The sequence below is a fragment of the Talpa europaea genome (assembly GCF_964194135.1).
Source record: "Talpa europaea genome assembly, chromosome: 4".
In the NCBI taxonomy this organism is placed as follows: Eukaryota; Metazoa; Chordata; class Mammalia; order Eulipotyphla; family Talpidae; genus Talpa; species Talpa europaea.
In genome coordinates this window covers 37,729,094-37,748,689 of record NC_140070.1, presented here as the reverse complement: position 1 = coordinate 37,748,689, position 19,596 = coordinate 37,729,094, and the positions used below count along the sequence as shown (strand labels likewise).

General features: G+C 40.7%; 2 protein-coding genes across 2 annotated transcripts; one reads left to right on the top strand and one right to left on the bottom strand.

Annotated features, from left to right (window-relative positions):
- Positions 1 to 878: 878 nt before the first annotated feature.
- On the top strand, positions 879 to 8,895 carry MAK16 (MAK16 homolog; the record flags this gene model as incomplete). Its single annotated transcript, XM_084231048.1, has 10 exons — positions 879 to 893; positions 3,024 to 3,073; positions 3,170 to 3,279; positions 3,385 to 3,449; positions 3,614 to 3,765; positions 4,464 to 4,518; positions 6,629 to 6,703; positions 7,702 to 7,815; positions 8,487 to 8,552; positions 8,704 to 8,895. 10 exons carry the CDS (start codon positions 879 to 881, stop codon positions 8,893 to 8,895), a joined length of 894 nt encoding a protein of 297 aa, XP_084087174.1.
- A 522-nt stretch (positions 8,896 to 9,417) lies between these two features.
- TTI2 (TELO2 interacting protein 2) lies at positions 9,418 to 17,514 on the bottom strand (the record flags this gene model as incomplete). The annotated part of the gene is made up of 9 exons (XM_084232598.1): positions 9,418 to 9,522; positions 10,438 to 10,600; positions 12,236 to 12,379; positions 12,453 to 12,640; positions 14,283 to 14,375; positions 15,192 to 15,378; positions 16,419 to 17,130; positions 17,231 to 17,332; positions 17,430 to 17,514. 9 exons carry the CDS (start codon positions 17,512 to 17,514, stop codon positions 9,418 to 9,420), a joined length of 1,779 nt encoding a protein of 592 aa, XP_084088724.1.
- Between the last annotated feature and the right edge of the window lie 2,082 nt (positions 17,515 to 19,596).

Below are 19,596 nucleotides of genomic sequence, written 5' to 3'. Positions count from 1 at the left end.
TGCCTGACTTGACCAGTTGCCTATTTAGATGATCATTTACTCAGAGTCCCCCAAATTACCCATCCTAAGAGCATCCCTTTTCAATCTCCATTTGTTTACCTTGCATTATTTTTTTTTTAAAGATTTATTTATACAAGCACTGGGTACAGTCAGAAGTGCCGGAGGGTGAGAGAATTTACCAGAGCCAGAGCGGGGAACAGAATAGCCAGACTGAGGAAATACACTGCTGAGGGGAGCAGCGGGCACGGCAGGAGAGGTCTGCGCGCCATGTGGGACCCTCGCCGGTGACCGGGGATCGAACCGGCGCTGCAGAGGCTGCGGGCAGCTTCGCAGCCCAGCGCTCAACCACTGCGCCACCAGGGGAGGCCCTGCATTATTATTATTTATAACATTTGCCACTACCTGAAAGCACACAACAGGTGCCCAAAATTATTTGAATTAATTTTTAGGGTAACATTGGTTTTCCACTTTCTATGATTTAGAGGTACAAGTGTTGTTACCACACAACACCCACCACAGAGCACCCACCATACAAGTGACATCATCTGGTACTTGTCTTTCTCCTTCTTATGTAGCTTTAAAGGCATCTGGAGGAAGGCTCTGCAGGCAGGGTAGGAAGTCACTAAGCAGGGCCTGCCACAAACCCCCAGCTGCGCTGAAGCGCAGATGGAGCCGCAACTGGCCCCAGAATGCACGATCCCGGGACATAGTCCAAGCCCCGAGAGCCCACGGAAGTTCGGTCGCCAGGGGGCGCTGAGCAAGTCCGGGATGGCAGAAATCTCGCGATTAGCGAGACTAGGCCTCCCGGAAGTGAGATCTCGGAAGGAGCATGGCCGCTCTCCTCACCTGACCAAGCTCTGCTGGCCGCCCGGGACACCATGCAGTCAGATGATGTGAGTCTCCTCCTCTTACTCTGGCACCCGGGGTTTATGTGACTCTCCCGCATATTCAGCTCGCCCATTGGCCTCGTGTCGCTCCGGAGGCGAGGTTTCCAGAGTCCCGTTTGCGTGCGTGGGGCTCTCACGTGTCCCCCCGGGAGCGCCAGCCTGCTGCCCCGGCAGGGCTGAGGCGCCGGAACACCGCCGCTTGCGCCCACATGGGCAGCCTAGCAACGAAGGACTTTGCCTGTGGTCCTTTATAACTTGGGAGGCGGAGGATGGGGTTGATACAGCGAAATTGAGAACTCAAATTTAAGCATCCTTTCATCCGTACGCACGTTAACATTTCTGCTTTTTTTGTGTTTTCTTCCTTTACATTTTTTTCTCTGTACGCAATCATAATTTCGGAATCGTCCTAGACTAATTTATTTATTTGTTGTATGAATATTTAAGTGCTTACACTGTACTAGGTATTGTGGAGTTTGGTTGTTAAGTCAGTAAAGACAGTCATGAAGACCTGCCTTCATGGAAAAATCTGGTGGAGGACACAGATAATGGATAGGTGAACTAATAAAAACAATTGTAATGTGTAATACTTTGGAAGAAAGACAAGGATAGTTAAGAGTAAGTAGGAGAGATCACTTCAGATGGAGCTGATTAAATAGGTTTCTCTGAGCAGGTGACTTTTGAGCTGAGATCTCAAAGATGAGAATGAACTCCGCACTGAGACGCTGAGGGGAAAATACTCAATCCAGGTGGTTGGAACAGTAGAGTACAAAGTTGTAGAAGTGAGAAGGACTATAGTAAAATACACCAATGTGACTGTGTTATAGGAATTAAAGGAAGAGAGACAGGTAATGAAGGACGTTGATTATACTTGCCAGAACCAGATCTTGTGCAGTCTTTAGGAAGTGTATTTTAAGGCTGGTAATGGGAAATGACATCTCATTTACACTTGTGAAAATTTCTTTAGTTATGTGAAAGGTTTTTTAAGAAGAGGAAAGAATGAAAGCAGGAGAGTAGAGTACTATGATGAAAGTAGCTTCAACTAAGACAGTAATGGTGGAGATGAGGCGATCGGATGAATTTGAGATGTTTTACCACTCTACCCAATAAGATTTGGTGATGGATTAAGTGAGGAAGAAAATGGAGCAGGGAAGAGATTTTTAAATTTGAACAAATAGTTCACTGGTGGCTGTATTGAGATGAAGTCTAGAGAGGAACAGTATTCCTTTGAGAGGTGTGGAATTGCAATATGTAAGATGAGTTTTAGACATCCAAATGGAGGTGTCAGATGGGCAACATTGTATGTATAAGTGTGAAGTTTAGGCAAGAATCCTCATCAGGAGATGACAGTTTGGAATTATCAATTTAAAGATGTTATTTAAAACAATGACCCAAAATAAGCTACTTTTCCAGTTTCCTCTTCCTGTTTCCTACCATCCCCTCCCAAACACACATCCTATACAATTTCCAAAATGATGTTCTGTCCTTTTACTGTTTTTTTTCCTTTAAATGCTCTAAGAGGTTTTTAGTTCCTCAAGACAACTCACTCACAGGTTCTCATACACCTCTATTTTGATGCTAATTTGTGACTTTGTTTATGTCTTTCTCTTTTACTAGACTGGTAAAGCTCATTAAGGCCTATACTTTCACTCAATACTTGAGCACTGCTTGTATATCAGGCTTGAAGGGTGTTGGTGTTGTACATAAATTAAGTGTATGGTAAATGCTCAGTGAATAAAGAGTACCTTAGTGGAGGATAGCGACCTGATCTTCCTTGCCCTCAATGAAATAACATTGTGGTGCATACATCCAAAAATTTAGCACTATGCAGACTTTAACAATGGATAATGAACATATTAACTAAGAAAGAAAAGTTACATATATATCATAATTTTTGCTAAAACATACTTAGAAGCATAATAGTTGGTAGAATAGATAGAAAAACTAAAAAAAATTACAAAGTACTAATGATGTTTCTAAGTTATATTTTTTACAAGAATTTGGTGTTTGTGTAAGGAAGACAAGTGAGACTATTTTACAAAGCATTTCTTATCTCATTCCTAGGACATTGTTTTCTTAGGGGAATATGCTGTCTGTTGGGTCAGACCAATTGAAATGGACTTCTCCTTTGTCTTGTAGGTAATCTGGGATACTTTAGGAAACAAGCAATTTTGTTCCTTCAAAATAAGGTGAGTCTAGATTTGAATGTTAGACAAAAATGCTTTCATTTTCCCTCTTGGTAACACATCTTCAAATTTTTTGCTTATTTTTCCCTCCCATTCTAGAACCAAGACTCAGGGCTTTTGCAGAAATGAATACAACCTAACTGGACTATGTAATCGGTCATCCTGTCCCCTAGCTAACAGTCAGTATGCTACTATCAAAGAAGAGAAAGGTAACTCCCCTGTTTTAATTTCATGAGAACTACTTAGTAGCTTTTAAAAGAATGCATTTTTGCCTCTTTGTAAATAATATTAAAAATATTTACTTTATTTTTCAGGACAGTGCTACCTGTATATGAAGGTTATAGAACGAGCAGCTTTTCCTAGGCGTCTCTGGGAACGGGTAAGTCTTAACATTGGTCAAGAGCAAAATGCCACATGTATTCCTCTTCCTTGACTATATATTAAATCTTCAAAGCCATTCTCATTAGGTCCTATAGTTATTGTCAACAGTGAAAACCTTGTCATTTACCCTTGCCCTTCAAGTTTCCTTTTTCTGGTCTGTAGGTCCGGCTTAATAAAAATTATGAGAAAGCACTGGAGCAAATAGATGAAAATCTGATTTACTGGCCCCGTTTCATTCGACACAAATGTAAGCAGAGATTCACCAAGATTACACAGTACTTAATTCGAATTCGAAAACTTACACTAAAGCGACAGTAAGTATTTATTTTTAAATCTATCTTTTGAAAAATCTTGTTAGAAAGCTAAGAAATTGTGAGATCTCTAATAATTCTTAACCTGTTATGATATGCTAAAAAGAAACGTTACCTCAGATTAAAGTTGTGCTCTTTGATTTTGCAGAATTTTTAAAACGCTATAGTACAACCTAGGTGCTTCCTACCTAAGCACATCTTCAGGGACTTTTTTAAATAACTCCTTGCAGAAATTTTAAAATTGGGATTGAAAATGGCCTTAAAAAAATGTGAATAAACGGTAATAAGAGAACTTTACTCTGGGTTCACTAAAAACTAATTTTAAAAAGTGACACGAATCCACAGAACTAATGCAATACCTTCTTAAAGAATGATGGGGCTTAATACTTTTCATTATAAATTGCAGAGCATGCTAAAAGTGTCCGTCAGTCTTCTACAAAAAATCCTTTTTCTTAGTTCACTGAAGCATTAATCTTAGCATAGTGAATATCCTGTTTCAGAATGCCTGAAGAAAACAAAATAACATTAAAATATGTGTAAAAATGGTCTGACTTACAGCTTTAAATTTATAAAAATTTAAATTATATAATCTTATTGTATTGCCTACAAAATCATTTTCAATACTGTTTCTTTTCATCTTTTTAAAGGAACACCTAGCACATGTACTTGTGTTTTTTGATTATGTGTTTTACTTCCCACAGGAAGAAACTTGTTCCTTTGAGTAAGAAAGTAGAGCGGAGGGAAAAAAGAAGAGAGGTAACTTACTGGTCCTGATATTCATAGCTCCTGTATTTTCATTGAGGTTAAGGTTGTGTAGGGCAGGAAAAAGAAAAAGGAGGCTCAGTTATCATTGTCTAAGAACTGTTCAGGCCTGGATAAATATTTCATTACTGTGTAACAGTGTGAGTTGTCTTAAGGTACCTGGTTTTCCAAAGCTTAAGAATTTGACTTTCAGGGCTGGTGCTCAGAGGGCTTGTGTGATGGGGAACAGAAAGAATACTGTAGATATCTAAAAAAAAACCCTAATCGGAATTTTTTGAGGCTAGGGGTTTCAGAATTCAGAATTTTGATGTTACCTATCTTAGGGGTTGAGTAGTCTTAATCACACTAGTAATTCGGCAGTGAAATTAAGAATGTTCACACTAGTTGAAATTTTAAAAAATTTTTCAAGGAGCCTGGTGTTTTTTGTAGTCACATTTGACCACTAAATTGAGTCTTTTTGATTTTAAAATTGTAAGGGATCATGTGGGTTGTTTGCTTAAGTTAACTGGGTAGTTTTACTATTTAAGTAATGAATAGTGATGGTAATAATGCATTTTCCCTGGTGCTATCTATGGAAAATCTAGTTAGGATATCCCAGCCTTTGTCACAGAGTAGTCTGCCTGTCCTTCCCACTGATAACCTCTCTCAAGCTGGACTTTCTTGTGCTTTTCAAGAGCCACAGATTAGCTTTCCCTGACAAGTTCAAATTTTCAGTCATTCTAGATATTTGCTTTACTTTCGTTCCACCAATAGACTGATCATTTGTCATAGCCTATCAGGAAACAGCTTTAATAATCTTGAAGCTTTTGCCCCATTAATCATTATTTGTATACTTGCACTAATATAGGTGCATTATAAATAACTGTGTAATGTGAAATGAAAGTCTGGGTCTAGTATGAAATATGAATTCATCTTTGATAAAGCTCAGAGATACAGAAATAATGTACAGTGTAGTTTGCATTAAGTATTTGCTCTCCATTTTTAATTCTCCACCATCAATTAGTTTTTATTCAGAACTGGCTAGTGTGATTTCTTCCCTGATTGTTGGACAAGTATTCTTGCAAACTTCTCAGAAAATAAATTAATGTGATTACAGTTGTTTCCAAAATTTTTAAGTGTGAGCCCACAATTTTTATAGGATACACATTTCAACACTGACATAGATGCAGTTTTTAAATGTTCTGTCCACAGAACAAATTTTTTCAAAAAAATTTCTTCAAACTTCATATTGCCTTTCCTTGAAAGAACAATTGAAGTATTAAGCATTAGTCAGCATATCTTTATGTACTATTTTATTGCACTGTTCAGTAGTGTCCATAAATATACTTCACCAGGCAAATAGTTGTATGTTGTAATAATCCAAATAAAGGAGACGCTAATTTCAAACTCTGTGTCCATTTTTTCCCATAGGATATCTTACTGTATGTGACACAACTATTTGCTTTCTGGACAGTGTCAGCGTGCATTAAAAAAAATTTTTGTAACAATTTTTTAAGAAAACCGTGTGCACATAAGTTTGAATATTTTCTTCCTTGCATCTCTGTGTATACCTTGAGGTGTAAGTGCCCACCTCAGAGAGTAACAGAACATCACATAGCCTACTAACTGGTCTCTGCATTGAGATTTATCCTGCACATCCTTCATGATTCTAATATATCTTCAGAAATCTGATTTTCACTATCAAATTAATGCACAGCTTAGGATAGAAACTATGTCTTGGTTGTGGTGGGATTGATGGGAAGAAGTCTATATTTTTCTATCACAGAATCTCATTTTAGAAAAGGTCAATGAGTGGATATCTTTGTTCCCTTATCAGTTGGTTTCAGGATTGCTAATTTTCTGAGACACTGCTATATGTAGACTCACATGCTTTGTATCTCTATCAAAGGCTTTTTAGAATTTTAGAATATTACTTATAAAACTATGGGAATTTTTTTAATTGAAAGGTTTGAGAGGGAAAGAAGAAATATATTTGGAGAGACAGATCCTCAGTAAAGTCAAAAGGGAAAATAACCATGTCTTATAAAAACTAAATCTTTTTTTGACTTCTACGAGCTAAAAAATAAGTACCAGTGAAGTAAATGGGTTTGCTCTTTTCTCTTAGGAAAAGGCATTAATAGCTGCTCAGCTGGACAATGCTATTGAAAAGGAATTGCTGGAGAGACTGAAACAAGATACGGTGAGAACGCTAGGAATGTTGGTTACAAATTTTATTTTTTAGGAAGCATTAAGAAATAATGGGAAATGTATTTTAAAGATGTTAGAATGATAGCCACTTTGGTTTTATTCCTACAATAAAAGGAATCTCAAAGCTCCTAGCTTCCTCATTCTAGTTCTTTGATGAAAGCATATAAAATGTTACCGGGGTACTGTTAAGTGTAAAAGGACCTTTTTTCTTTTTTGCATTAATCCCTATTCTTGTCCCAAATGCAATTCCATATCTCTGACAAAAACCATCTTTTTTTTTTTTTTTTTTTTTTTAAGATTTATTTATTTATGCATACAAGAACTGGGGTATAGGCCAGCGGTACGGGGAAGGGGGGCGGGGTGTGAGAGGATTCACCAAGACAGTGGGGAACAGAACAGGCAGATTGACTGAAACACGCTGCTGAGGGGAGCAGCGGACAAGACAGGAGAGAGAGGTCTGCTGTGCCATGTGGGCAGCTCCCTGGCTGGGGATCAAACTCTTGCAGCAGCGACTACAGATAGCTTCATAGGTTGCGCCTTAACCCCTTGTGCCACCAGGAAGGCCCAAAAACCATGTATTTTTTTGATCCCCATGAATGTTACCCTATTCTTTTAAAGTACTTTAAATCTTCAGTTACTCTTTAAAAATCAGTGTCATTTACAGACAAAAACATCAATGAAATTAGTTTTGTTCCTTATTTCCAGTAAGAAAATACTACATTTGTTCCAGTTCATGGGCTTTATGAAATACTGAATTTTAAGTGATCTGGTTTTGTCCATGTCCATTTGTTATTAACCAGACTATTTAAATGTCAAAATTGACCTTTAAAAAATACTTAGAGCTCTAAGTTACAATATATTTTATTTTATTTATCATCAAAGTAAGCATTCTCATATAATTACTCAGAAAAAAAAATGCTTTTTGGACAGTGGACTTTAAGGCTAAAGTACAAATGTAGCTGAAGCTAATCCTTGTTTTATGTTCTTCAGTATGGCGATATCTACAACTTCCCCATTCATGCCTTTGACAAGGCCCTGGAACAGCAGGATGCCGAAACTGACTCCTCAGATGCAGAGGAAAAAGACGATGATGATGATGATGAAGTAAGCTTGTCTGTTTTGTCAAGCAGTAATCTTTAGGACTAGAACTATTTTTTATATAACTTGACAATATTATTTTCAGTTTCCTAGCCAAAAGTACGTATTTTTTTTCAATCTCTTTTATCATGAGATTACTTTGGTTTGGCAGTGGCTAATTTGTTTTCCAGGCACAGTCAATATGCTACTTATGCTTTATCAGTTTTAGCCTTATGAAAAGTTTTCTTGCAAGGTGACAAATGAAATATCGTTATCAGCTGTTAAACTGAAATATACAAAATATTTAATCTGGTAATATAGGAGAGGCGTTTCATAGTATTTTTAGGTAAAGGGCAGATTTAGCAAGTAGATGCTTAACCACATGGTATAGGTACATAGGTATACTTTTCCTTTTAAACTATATTTTTATTTGGAACTAAAATTTTAAGTTGAATTCAGAACTTTGTAAATCCTTCCAATACACTAATTTAATTTAAATGAGAATATTTTACCTCTAATGATTTAAATCAGGCATGAGAATTGATATTCCTAAACTGTTTTTAATCCAAAAGCATTAAGTCTGGAAAATTTGCTAAGTAGACTCTAATTGTTTTTATACATTTGTCAAAAATAAAACTAGATGGCTAAGTTGTAATTTCATTATGTCTTTTGAACCTAACAGTCTTGTTTTGTTTTAGGATATGGGAAAAAGAGAGTTTGTGGAAGATGATGAAGTGGATGAGAGTGACATAAGTGATTTTGAGGTGGGTTAAAATTAACCTTTGACCTTTATTCAAAAAAAATGGGGTTTTTGAACACACAGAGACAGATAAACTTGCTAGTTTGTTTTAAATTGAGAAGACAATGAAAGGAGTCTGGGGAATGAATGTGTCTTATTTTCTCCCTCATTATTAGGATATGGATAAACTGGATGTCAGCAGTGAAGACGATCAGGATGATAAATCCTCCTGTGAAGAAGAAAAAGCCCTTAATGCCAAACACAAAGGCAAAACACCCTTGAAAGGACCTTTGCAGAGAAAACGTGCCTATGTAGAGATAGAATATGAACAGGAGACTGAGCCTGTGGCCAAGGCCAAAACTACGTGATTTCCCTTCAGACATTTAAAAACAGGACTAAACATTTTGAACAACTTCTTTCGTTTGTCTTAAACACATATACACCTCCAGTTTTTGCTCTGTTTGTATTTGACACAACATTTGTGGGTTTGTTTTTTTTTTGTTGTTGTTGTTAATATTTATGCCATTTATAGGGCAAGAAATCTGGGAGTGGAAGAAAGAACTTTGTTGTGAACAGAATATTTTTATAACATTGGCACATGTGTTAAAGTAACAGCTTGAGCCCAAGAAGTTTAACAGATGAATTTGTGGGTGTAAATATTTTTAAACTTTAAATGCTACTCAATCTGTTTTCTTGCTGTGTGCCCCCCCCCACTATATTTAGAAATGTCCAAACTTCTCCTTTTCCTATTAAAATAAATAAAAGAATAAAAGGAGGAAAAGGATCTTCAAAGTTATAATAGTGTAAAAATACCTCTTTCCTTAAATAATTCCATTTATACAATTGAAATAGAAAAAAGTCCTTTCCTCTTTAGGGAGGTGATAAAAATTTTAAGTTCCATGGAAGGGAGTGTCTTCAGAAGCCTGCCGCACTCTTATGATACAGTTCACCACTGTGCTGTCATCACAGCTTTGGGCAATTTTGGCCAGGAGACCCTGAATCATCAAAACAAAACAAAGATAGACATTTCTTAAGTTATTATTTTTCTCCCCATTTAGTCTTGTTTCTTTTTTTGTACCGTAGTTAGAGAAGGAAAGAATGGATGACACACACACATATCACAGGATAGGCTATTGGCATGCTGGGAAATGTCCTACTGTCCCATGAAAAAGCAGCTTAATGCTAACCAAGCCAAATTAGATTCGATCTAGGATTTAAACTGCCTGAGACTAAAGAGCAGACATGAAATAAATGATGAAATACTAAATTGTACTATCTCTGAAACATTTTTAGGATATGAATTCCATTTTATGCTGCTTTATAGCTTTTAACAGAAGATTCCTAAGTCAAGAAATGAGGCAATAACATTTAAATATATATAAATGTAGCCACGAAGTGCTATGGCTTTAAGAAGTTAACTTCTGTGGACTGAGAGAACAAAGGAAGAGAATTCCCAGGTATTCACTTGACATATATAACTTGACAGTATAAATACAAACAAGAATTTGGAAAAACAGTTGTCCCTAAGAAACTGGGGAAAATTTCTGGTAGCTACATTACTTAATCTATGTTATTATTCCTTAGTGACTTTCAACCTGTTATTTCAGCTTTTTATCAAAGGACTACAACAGAACGTAAATTTTACAAACTCTTGACCATGATTCTTTTGTCTAAACTCTGTCCTAGCCGAGAGACATAGGATCCTCTTGCTTTCTGGTCTAAATGATTGTTTTAAAGGGGCAATAAGGAATTGATGAAGCTATTGATGAAGCTATTGATGATAAGACTCAAAGGGGGAAAACCTGTACCCTCTTGTTCACCTACAGCATGTAAATACTAGAGTACAATTGAGCATAAGAATTACTTAAGGGTAATGAGGCCTAAATGAAAAGTTGCAGACTGTCCCTTACCTTCACCTGTCCTTGAGAACAGTGGTCCAGCAAAATCATGCAGTCTGTTGCCGCCTCTAACAAATCATTCTTGACAGGCTCCGGTGTGAGGCTTGAATCCCTTGCTACATCACATACCAGTTTCAAAAGCGCCTTCAGTAAGACCACAAGTCTACAGGAAATCCTGGAATCAAGAAGAAAAGCTGCATCAGAATATTAAAACCAAAAGAGAATACAAAGACCACGTAAGTTAAAGCCCGCATTTCATAAGTTGAGGAACTGACGTCAAAAAAGCACAAAGCTGGAAGCAGAACTAGAGCTCAAACTCCAGATGTCTTAACTTCAAGCCCCCTGAAACTTATTTTTACTGCATACTGCCCACATTCACAAACATTATGGCCTGCTTAAGAATACCTTGTGAATACAATGGATACCTGGTTTCCCTGTGAGGAGATAGTTCCAATGAAAGGAAGAATTCAAGCTTTTGGCTAGAGACCAGGAGGTGGTCCATAATCCTTAAAGTGTTATGCAGTCTTAGGCTTGGATGTTAAAAGCAAAGTAAGGGAAATAAGCTTGGCTTCAGGTACATTTGTGTCCATTTGAGTTTTCTGTCATTTAATTTCAGATCCTACCTTATTATCAGTTAAATCCAACATATTTACTTCTACTTGTTAGCCTTAGCTTTTATCTTCATGAAAAAGTTCTGGAAAACTGGTTATAGGCATACAAAATTGTGAATGTAATGTCACTGAACTGTACACTTAAAAATATTTAGCATATATTTTTACCACAATAAAAAAAATTCTCAATAAAATCTGAAAAATTTACAATGTGAAAATATGCATAGTAAATCGTACTTCCAGAAATGTGACTTGCAGAAGTTTGTATCCCTTGTTCTAAAAAGTTTTCCTATAATTTGTGTGCTGCTCCCCCCAACACACACCTTTCATCATTCAACACGCAATCCACTGTTTCCCACTCCCCAGGCCCCCTTCCCTTCCATACATGACATTTTCTACCCCCCCTAGATGTGTGTGTTGATCTGTTACTTGGAATCTTGGTTTCTGCTCTTAAAAGCCTGACAGTCTTGATCCAATTTTATTTATCCATCTATTCATTCTATTCCATCCCACTCATTCTCCAGCTATTTGTGTACTTATACCATACATTGAGTAAACCGGTATATTCAGTATACCAAAGTAGTCTTCATCCTACTGGAGCTTATATTCTGAAAGGGAGAAAGATCAGTAAACAATGCAATCTAGCTACAAATGTGACTAAGGGAAAAAGATTGTCATGAATAAGAAAATGAGAGAATACGGCTTAGAATATAAATGTTGAGGTACTGTACACTAGCTGAATTAAAACTTTCTTATTCCAAGCAAGAAAGCCTTTTGCTGATTTAACATCTTTGGATTCCAGTTTACCTCAAGTCTGAGTTGGAATGCTTTCTAAGCCATCATATCCTAAATTAACATTCTCCCAACCTTTCTTCTACAGATGTTAAATAACATCCTGTAAAGTGCTCCATTCTCAAGAAATGGTGAACAAGGGTGAAGAAAGTTGAGCATGCCTTTATTATAGCACTCCTAAATGCCCTTTAAAATTCTAAAGTGATACATACTGGAAATAACTGGATATATTTTATCTTTTGAATGTTATTTTGTCCATTCAAAATCCAAAAGATGAGTAATTAGAGATATTCAAATATATGGCCTGTCCCCAATACTTTGTACTGAATATACACCTAAGTAAGTTCTAAAGAGAAAATTGGCTGAGCTAGGCTCCTCTTAACACACCTGGGTGTGTGCTGTTATACCTGGGCCAAGTATACTGCATGAGAAGCTTGAGGGTTTCTAATATCTTCAACCTTGCCTCTTCCTCTGGTCCATCATAAACCTCCAGATAACCAATGATAACTCGCTCCAGCCTCTTCAAGTGCCGGACACTTAAGATTCCCAACCTAAAAAAAGAGAGAATGTGACATCAAAGAGCTGAAGTCAAGTGTACAGCCAGACCAGCAGCGCAGGACTCACCTCTTCACAAAAGCTGGGAGGTTTCTTGCATAGGTCCTGCGTAAAAGCAGGCGGTGCTCTGGCTCCATGTAGGTCAGGACCTGCTGCAGCACCTCATCACAGTGTGTGCTGTGCCGAGCTCCATCTCCTGTCCAGTGCATGCCTTTTTCCAGGACAGGGAATAAATCCAGCAGACAGGGGAGTACAGCCTAGGGAGAGTAATGGGGAGGATCTAGAGTTCATCCATTTGCAGTCATAACACACTGATTTTTCTAGGAACTTCATCTATCCCCCCTGGTGTCCACATCAAAGAACTCTAAAAGATTCTAATAACTATCAAGTGTAGTATACAGCATTTCATAGTTTTAAGCTTTTGTTACATTCCTTATCTCTGGGAATCTCAAGTTAATACCTTCTCCTCAGGACTATTATTGCTAACCTATAAAATGGAAAAAATGGCAGAGCTGGGATTTCAACCCAAATTGTAGGGCACAGCTAGGACTTTAATCCAAATTTTAGAAGCCTAATTCTATCATCACTGAGTTACTAAGTGGTATTTACATGTACTTATAATACAACTGCTGCTGTGTAGAATCTACAATGGTTCTCACTGTCCAATTTAACCATACTCTGAAGTCTCAGGGTATTCAGCATTCCCTTTAGCTCTCCTGGGATCTCTGTTTTTTCTTAGATGGTGTGCGTTTTTTTTTTTTGTTTTGTTTTGTTTTGTTTTTTTAAACTACCATCAGAGCATAAGAGCCCCAACTTATTGTCTTTTAGTACCTAAAATAACATTTTTTAAAAATGAAAGGTGGCAAAGTAGGGGTGGGAGAGGGAGAGCAGACAAAGGAAAGAAATGAGGTTATTTCTACCTTTAATTTTATAACTTGTTTTTTCTGTCTTAAAATGTTCTTCCTCTCTCCTAAAAAAACTCCTAAACATCCTTCATGAACAAATATCATCTCCTTCCAAATCCTTCCAGCGCCACTCCCTGACCCCATCAAACCTGGTTAGTTGCTGGACACCTACTATATTTTATACAAAAATCTCTTTAAAAAAATTTATCACTGTGATATATATATAGACAGTCATATATATTTACATAAATATTTCTCTAAAGAATTTTTTTTTTTTAAAGATTGATTTATTTGTTTATACAAGCACTGGGTACAGTCAGAAGTGAGGAGGGTGAGAGAATTCACCAGAGCCAGAGCAGAAAGCAGAACAGGCAGACTGACGAAGTACACTGCTGAGAGGAGCAGCGGGCGGCAGGAGAGGTCTGCGTGCCACATGGTACCCTCGCCCGGTGGCCAGGGATCGAACCAGCACTGCATAGATTGTGGGTAGGTTCGCAACCCAGCGCTCAACCGCTGCGCCACTGGGAAGGCCCTAAAGAGTTTCTTATAGCCAGAAACCCTGTTTGATTTATTTACCCTTTGAATCTAACACTTGCACATGGTAATTTCTCAATGTCTCCTGATGAAAGAGGAGACACTAAAATAGTCAACTATTTACACTAAAATAGTCAACATATAAGCAGTTTCAATTGTCTGTATGTCTATAAAGCAGCGTAGAAGGACATCTGAATAACTTTCAGACACCAAGTTGCCCCCAGTGATATCTAACAGGCTCAAATATAGACAAACACTGCCTTTTCCATGGAGACTCAGGAAGCCTGCTTGGTTCTGAGATACTGTCATGCATGTTATTTGCTACCTCTGTCTTTTCAGTTGGCGATGATTTATCATCATCCTCACCTCCTAAGAGAAAAAATGTCTCAACTATCTTACTCATATAATGCCACCTTCTCATATGTGAGAACTCAGAGCTGTGAACTAAAGTTACACTTACCTGAACGAGTAGGTGCTCCGGTGTGTAGAGGTGGTTGAAAAGGGCATGGTACAGGACCTGGGCCCTGTTATACTGGAGCAAATCAGCAGCTGGCTGCAATCAGACAAAATACACAATTAAAAGAAAAGTTTCCCAAGGTTGGCAAGATGCTGATGATTTTTTAAACTGAATTACGGGTCCATGGGATTTGTCAGACATCTCTATCTACTTCTCAATACATTTTTTTTTTTTTAAGATTTATTTATTTTTGCATACAAGAACTGCAGTACAGGCCAGAGGTGTGGGAGGGTAAGAGGATTCACCAGAGACAGAATGGGGAACAGAACAGGCAAATCAACTGAAATACACTGCTGAGGGGAGCAGCAGGTGAGTCAGGAAAGGTCTGCTGCGCCATGTGGGTTGCTCCCTGGCTGGGGATAGAACTCATGCTGTAGTGGCTGCGGTTAGCTTCATAGGTTGCATCTTAACCCCTTGAGCCACCAGGGAGGCCCTTCTCTGTACATTTTTAAATCCCCAAACTAACTTATTTATAAAAACAAGTTTCCTTAAGGAATAGCTTGCACATTTGGGTATAATTCCTTTCAGTTTCTGATTTTTATTGCTCCTTGAAAGTCAACTATTAATAATTCAAGGTCTGGTTATTTAGTTTAACAAGACCTTTGCCTAATGTACATGATAACAGTCCAAGTTTCTTATATGTATTTCCTATAGCATACAACCTCTAGTCAGCTGGTAAAGGGAAAATATAGAGAAAAATATAAATAATTGAACTTAGTTACATAACAGTATTACTAGAAAGTCAGTTAACAATATATAAGCAAAGGCAAAAAAAGGGATACCATGAATGAGAACCAGCCATAATGACTAGTCTGTCCCATCAACACAAATCACAGAGCAGAGGCTGCTTACCACATTTAGCACAATGTGGTGGAGGCAGTGTATACCCAGGACTTTGTTTTCAGTCTGATAGTCGTCTGAGATGAGCAATGATGGAGGAAGTACCCTTTCCAGATACCGGTTCAGCCAGGGTCGAATGACTTGTTGCAGAGTCCATGAAAAGACATACTTGGTGGCAGGGTTATTCTTCCAGGATTCCCTAAACAGAAATGTGAAACCACATTCAGTCAGTGACGATGTTAACTAGCAAAGGAAACTAACCAGTTCCAGTGAAACAGTACCATCTAGACTTTGGGGGGTGTGGCTGGGGGTGTGGATTCCCACATAAGCTAATTCTTGATGTTTACATTTTAAAATTTAGATCAAAATAACTTCTAGAACTTATCCTAAATAGATTTGACAGTGAACCAGGGCTCTGGGTTTAAAGCTTATCCTATAATAAGCAGTGTTAGAAAACAGTTATGTAAAGGATCTGTTGTGATTATGGAGATGTATTTAGAAGGAAAAGTTACCAGTAAAGGAAATGTCTCCAATATTACTATTACAGTTATTCTAAGGGAGTCTGTGAATCAACATTTGAATAGCAATTTATAGTTTGAGTTTACACACATTACTCAAGTAAACTTCAAAATAGGTTATATCATCTTTACACAACCAGACAGGCTGAAAACTAAGTTTTAACTCCAAGTTCCTAGTGAAACTAAAAATGATATACACATTTTTTTTCTCACAACTACAAATGTACAAAGTACCCAGTGGAAACTTAAATTTATTTGAGCTAATTGCAATCCAAAGGGCTTTCATTTTTCACCCCCAATATTGCTTTCATATCTATTCTCCCTATCCAATAACCAGAGATGAGTTTCAAGAGCCGGCAACTGAAATTCAAAACACAAGTGTAAATCCTCTCCAAATCCATCTCCACCGAACTTAAGAACATTAAGGTAAATTAATGGGACCGAACGTGCAATTTACAAGGCAGCTATCGTGAAGGCTGGAAAAAGTACTGGAAAATGGAACCTGAAGCCCATGGTTCTCAAATGGAATTGGCCACTATTAATGAGCTCAGGGTATCACCTAATATAAACCACAAGCTTTCTCGGCCTTAAAAGATCTGCTCGCAGGACACCCTCATCTTACTGATGAACAAAGGCACTCCTGAGAGCTGCTAATCCAAAACATCACACTTAAATTCAAGTGGGCTGGCCTTCCCAGACAGCAGGCGGCTAGGCTACTCACTTGCTCAGCTCGGGCTGGAGAAGCTCCAGGACCGTGCCAAGTGTCCCCTTCTCATCCTCGTTTTCCCCGCGAAGGAATCCTGCCACAGACCCACATTCCGCCACGCGAAGCAGTGAAGTGAGCACCTCCCCAGCCACGTCCCGAGAGCTCGGGCTGGTCCACGGTCGCTCCAAGGTGTGCGTGACGGCAAAAATATAGATGGGTGCTGCCAAGTGAGGGAGGCCCGTCTTCCAGGCGCGGCAATTCAAGGGATCCTTGGCAGCCTCGATCTTCCCCAACAGCTTAAGAAAGAGTGACCCAACCTCGGCCGCTCTCTCGGCCACGTCGGGGTGACGACCGCCCCTCCCGTCGGGCTCCCCGGGGGGGGATGCAAACCCGGCCAGGGCTCTGGCCGCCTGCCCCAGCAGCTGCGGCGTGCCGCGGAGCGGGGTGTCGCTCCCCAAAAATAACCCGTTAAACTCTGCGGTTTCTAACAGAGCACTGAGGTCCTGCAGAGCTGCGTTTCTGGCCTTGCCCCGGTGGGACTCCGGGAGGGCAAGACGGTGCAAAATCTGGGAGAAGGCCTGTGCGAGCGCGGGGGGCAGCAGCTCCCCGCCGAGGGAGCCCTCGGGCGGCGGGGGTTCGTGGAAGCAGTCGAGCTCCATCCTCCAAGCGCGGCAGCCCGACCGGTCGCCCCCACCCCCGGACGAGGCTGGAAGCCAGCAAGCATTCGCTAAAAAGGGCGGGAAGGATCACCCGAAGCTGGAATTCGCCCAAGGAACAGAACTTAAAACAAAAGGGCGGGGCGCCTGGGGAGAGCAGGGGCGTCTAACCGGCGTAAGGTAAGGTGTCTGCAAAGAGAGAGGCCGGAAGGGAACTCCATGGGCGAAAAAGAACCTGAAACCTCCTGTCAGTGATGGGGAGAAGCTGACTTTCTGCAAGCCAAAATAACAAAAACTAAAGCGTTTTAGAACTGGACTCGAAAGCTCAGCACCGGCTCCGCCACGAGGACAAGCACCCTGGCCGCCCAACGGTTATGCAAATCAGGGCCCAGGAACGCCGTTGCCGCAAAGCACGAAGCTGGCTTCCGCCAACACTGCGGCAACGCGGGCCTCATTTCACGACCTAGTGCCGTAAAGCAAGCAAGCGCCTGCCAAAAGGTGGAGCGACGGCAGATATATTTGCATAGAACATAACCGCTCGTTAATTTTGCTTGTACTTTAGTTTATGTAGATAAAAACAGAACAGCATTGACGCGATATAGGTGATATTTTGGTATTATTATGGTTTTATATGTTAAAGCTGATTTTATGTGCGCAATATCTGTCACCCTTTGTGTAAAGTCGGTGGGTCGTATTTGGCCCTTCTTTATTAAAACCGCGCTCCGATCCTTTTCCGGTTCATAAGCATGATGATTGGGTGCTCACGCGGCTGTGTGAGATGTGCCTCCCTTAAACCTTGTTACGACGTCGGCACATTACCCTTCTGACGTGAACCAGAAAAGGGTCTTTTAAGATTCTGGTCAGTGGGCTGGCTGTTCCTTAGGTGTTAGCTGCTTACCTGTTTCAGGCCTACCTAGTTGTTGCTTAAGAGGAGCTTACTCATACTTTACAAATGGTGGTTTGTTTTTTTTTTGATGATGTATTTTTTATGCATACAAGAACTGGGGTGCAAGCCAGAGATGCAGGGGGTGAAAGAAGTCACCAGAGACCGAGTGGGGAGCAGAACGCGCAGACTGCTTAGGGGAGCAGCGGGCGTGTCGGGCGAGGTCTGCCGCGCCATGTGGGTAGCTCCCTGGCAGGCCGGAGATCGAAATCCTGCTGCAGAGGCTGTGGATTGCTTCACAGTGCGGTGCTTAACCCCTTGTACCACCCAGGGAGGCTCTACAAATAGTGTTTAAATCGAATGTCCAGCTTCTTTATCTGGGGGCCGAGTGATGCTCCCCTAGAGGCGGGTTGTGGGGCCCACCAAGTCCGGCACGCAGCGGTCCTGCACCGCCTGGCGCCCGGGGTGGGCGGGCCAGCGGCGCGCAGCGCCGGGTCTGAGCTGCAGGTTGCCCGTGTAGCAGCCCGGGGAGCGAGCGAGCTGGAGACTGCGGACTCGCTGGGGTACCGCGTCGCTCTTTGGGAGGGGCGCGTGGAGGGCGCAAAGGTCCTGTACAACCCCCTTGTCATGGCTGTCGGCGTTGTTGTCCGTCTCACTGAGGATTCCAAGGGTGGGTTTGCAGGGACTAGTCGCAGTTCCTGGCCCTCCTCGGGAGTTTGCCGGTGACTCCGTTTGGCTACCACCGTGTCGTGGGAAGCTGGGCAGGCGACCTTCATTTGTGCCAAGGTGAGGGAGGGCGGGAACGCACACGGGCCTCGGATGCCGCGAGGGACCGGAGAGCCGGTTCGGCCACTTCTACAGGGACACTGGGGCCCGGGGGAGGGTGGGGAGGTGGGGAAGCCCACCTTGGAGAGAGCAGTACTTGCAGACATCCTGTCCGTTGTTGTCTCCCTTCGCCCCTCCCTTCCTCCTTCCCTCTCTTGTTCTGCGACGTTGGACGAAAAGTTCTTTGACCTCTTAGTACCTGAATTTCGTTAACAGTAAAATGTGCGTTGTAATAATCCCTACTCCTTAGGATCATTGGAGAAACTTGCTTAGACTAATCTCTGGTCAGTGGTTAGTTGTATACAGCCCCTATTCTTGCTAAATCACAGCTGTATTAACTCATGTCCTCTCTTGGGGTAATTTTGTGTTCTGGGACCTTTCTTCTCTGCCTCTTCGTTTGTCGTTCCCTTCTCTGACCAGTTGGTGGCACTCATGATTTTCTATAAGAAATTTGAAACATTGATAAAAACCGCTTTCTTTAGGGCCTCCCCGGTGGCGCAGCGGTTGAGCGCTGCGCTGCGAAGCAGCCTCTGCAGCGCCGGCTCCATCCCTGGCCACCCGCGAGGGTCCCACATGGCGCACAGACCTCTCCTGCCGTGCCTGCTGCTCCCCTGAGCAGTGTATTTCATCAGTCTGCCTGTTCTGTTCCCCGCTCTGTCTCTGGTAAATTCTCTCATCTTCCCGCGCTTCTGACTGTACCCAGTGCTTGTATAAATAAATAAATAAATCTTATATATAAAAAAAAACCGTTTTCTTTAGTAACGTCCACGTGGGAACAAGATGCCATGAGAGACTCTTCTCTGTCCCACATGCCCCTTGTGCTAAGTGG